General features: G+C 62.3%; 1 protein-coding gene across 1 annotated transcript in view; it reads right to left on the bottom strand.

Annotated features, from left to right (window-relative positions):
- Nucleotides 1-2372, bottom strand: part of SLC9A3 (solute carrier family 9 member A3) — a 28717-nt gene that overhangs the window by 2645 nt on the left and 23700 nt on the right. Inside the window, exons 10-11 of the mRNA XM_019624353.1 lie at nucleotides 1482-1874; nucleotides 290-377 (exon numbers count right to left, since the gene is read on the bottom strand). Coding sequence (XP_019479898.1) covers nucleotides 290-377; nucleotides 1482-1874 — 481 coding nt within the window. The remainder of the gene's footprint in view (nucleotides 1-289; nucleotides 378-1481; nucleotides 1875-2372) is intronic.

Raw genomic sequence — 2372 nt, 5'->3', positions numbered from 1 at the left:
GAGGGACAGCACCTCAGCGGCACCGTGGAGAGTTTTGGGAAGCACGCAGACGCACGGGATGCAGAAAGCAGCCCCTTTCCCCACTGGGGGTCCAAGCCAGCTGTGCTCCGTTCCCAAGGAGGGAGCCCTCAGGTCTCACGTCAGACTTGAATCAGATGGAAACCCCACAGGGCAGAGTCACAGCCGAGCTGCTGTGGGTGCTGCAGGCTGCGTGCTGGGGGACCCCCGAGGGGAGGGGTGGCCATGTGGGGCCAGCCTGCCATGGCAGACCTGATGCCCTGCCCCTCACGGCACTGCGCGGTGCACACGCCCCCAGGTGCCGCCGCCTCCGTGCAGGCCTGAAGCAGGGAGGAGCCCGCAGGCGTCGGGTTGAGGCACTGGATGTGGGGGGCAGAGGAAAGGCTGGGGCCCTGCATCACCCACATGGGGCGGGGGCCTGCAGTGGCCGCTTTGGGTCTCAGCGCGGCAGGGTTGAGGCAGTGCTGGCTCAGGGGTCCCCAGTGGAGCGCCTGCGCATGTGGGGTACGCGAGCCCGGTGGAGGCTGGGGCCGTTCCCCTCTGAACAAGCAGCTGCTCCCAGGCCCCTAACTGTCCTCTGTGTGGAGGCCACAGGGTTTGCTGAGCACACCGCCGTTCCCACGGGAGCACAGACCAGGCTGTGTGGTCCCCAGCCGGTGTGGGAAAGAACCAAGGGATGGTGGGAAATCTACAGGGGTCTCGGAGGCCTGGGCAGGGCTCTGAGGGGCCTGTGCTGTGGGCGCTGAGTGCCAGAGCCCAGCAGGCCAAGTCACTGTTATGGGCCACGCTGGGGAAAGGGGAGCGGAGAGCTTGGACCCAGGCCACTGCAGGGTGCCAGGGGCACACATGAGGACATGCATGTGGCAGAGGCGGCCTGGTGACCACAGTAACGGCCATGTGGTGTCACACATGTGCACTGAGAAGCTAGGGAGCTCTGCCCCCAGGCGTGTGGCCGTGAGGGGTGGGGCTCGACCTGACCTGAGACCCAGCATGACTCGCGCCCATCCAGCACATCCTGAGTCCTGACGGTGGCCGCGGCTGCCCGCAGAGCAGGCTTGTCCCTCATCTTCCCATATGGTCCCTGAACCCTGCTCACTGACACCACACCCTGGACTCATGGGCGCCCCGCTGCTGGCAAGCCTTCTCAGAGAGCTGGAGAAGGCAGGGCTGGGGGTGCAGGAGGGTGCTGCTCACCTGGAGGGACCAGGAGGTGCTGAGGCCAACTCAGAAGCGCAGCCTGTTCACAGGCGTCCCATGCTCACCCCAGGGGACTCGGGAAGACACCCTTGCCACCCCCCTCACGCGTGCATGTGCATCTGTGTGCGTGCATGCTGGGAGCCGTGGCCCATGACACCCCACCTGCCTCACCTGTCAGACCCACCAGCGCCACAATGTCCCATAGAGTCCCGGGGGAGAGGATCTGTGCCTCAGTCCCCGTGAGTGAGAGGGTGCCTTTACATAACCCGTCTGGGTGTCGGGGGGCCCAGGTGCACTTGTGGGTGGGCCACTGAGAAGAGCTCACTGTGGCCTGGCAGCGGCCCCATCACCCCACCCCGTGGCAAACTCCAGTGGCTGTCACATCCCGTGCCTGTGTCCCGCTGCAGCCCCATTTCCCACACAGACAACACGCGGAGCGTCCTTACCTCGGCCACATAGCTGATGGCGTCCTTCAAGTTGAGCTCGTGGAAAACATTAAGGATTCTGTCACGTGACTTTTGGGCCGACCTTCTCATAAGGATTTTGCTGAGGAATTTTCTATCGAAATTGGACCACCTGGGGGGTGAAACCAGACAGTGTCGGCACCAGGAGGCCGTGGGCCAGGCTCGGGGAGGACGGGGGCAGGGTGTCCGTGTCCACTACCCAGATTTGTACTGAACAGGGCTAGGGGGATATGGGACACCCTTCTCTCTCCCTGGTTTTTACGTGCCGTTTGTAACAACCACAAAGGTAAGTTTTAAATTTAAAGCAGTAAACCACAATCGTGCCTACGCCACCATCCTCGTCTTCACTCCTGCCTTCCTCTCTGATGGCAGTTGTCGTTAGAATGTATGGAAAACTGTGTGTCCCGTTTTCTCATTTAATTCCATATTGCAGAGAGTTTTCAAACATGACCACCCTCCAGGAAGGTGGGCTGAGGACAAGGGCCCTGAGCTCTGGCTACAGTGATGGGGGCACACTGTACCCACACGAGGCACAGGCCAGGCGAGGGGACCCCCAGCTCCCACACTTAGGGAGAACCAGGCGGCCCAGGAGGAGGCTTTAAACCCAACACAATTACAGCAGCGACCAGTTACTCGGGTCAAGCAGGTGCTGGGCCAGACTTGAAGAGTCTGTGAGCCAGACCTTGGGGGCGG

This window comes from Hipposideros armiger, unplaced genomic scaffold (genome assembly GCF_001890085.2).
Source record: "Hipposideros armiger isolate ML-2016 unplaced genomic scaffold, ASM189008v1 scaffold_585, whole genome shotgun sequence".
NCBI classification, from domain to species: Eukaryota; Metazoa; Chordata; class Mammalia; order Chiroptera; family Hipposideridae; genus Hipposideros; species Hipposideros armiger.
Note: the sequence above shows the minus strand (reverse complement) of the source record. Positions and strands in the feature narration are given on the sequence as shown.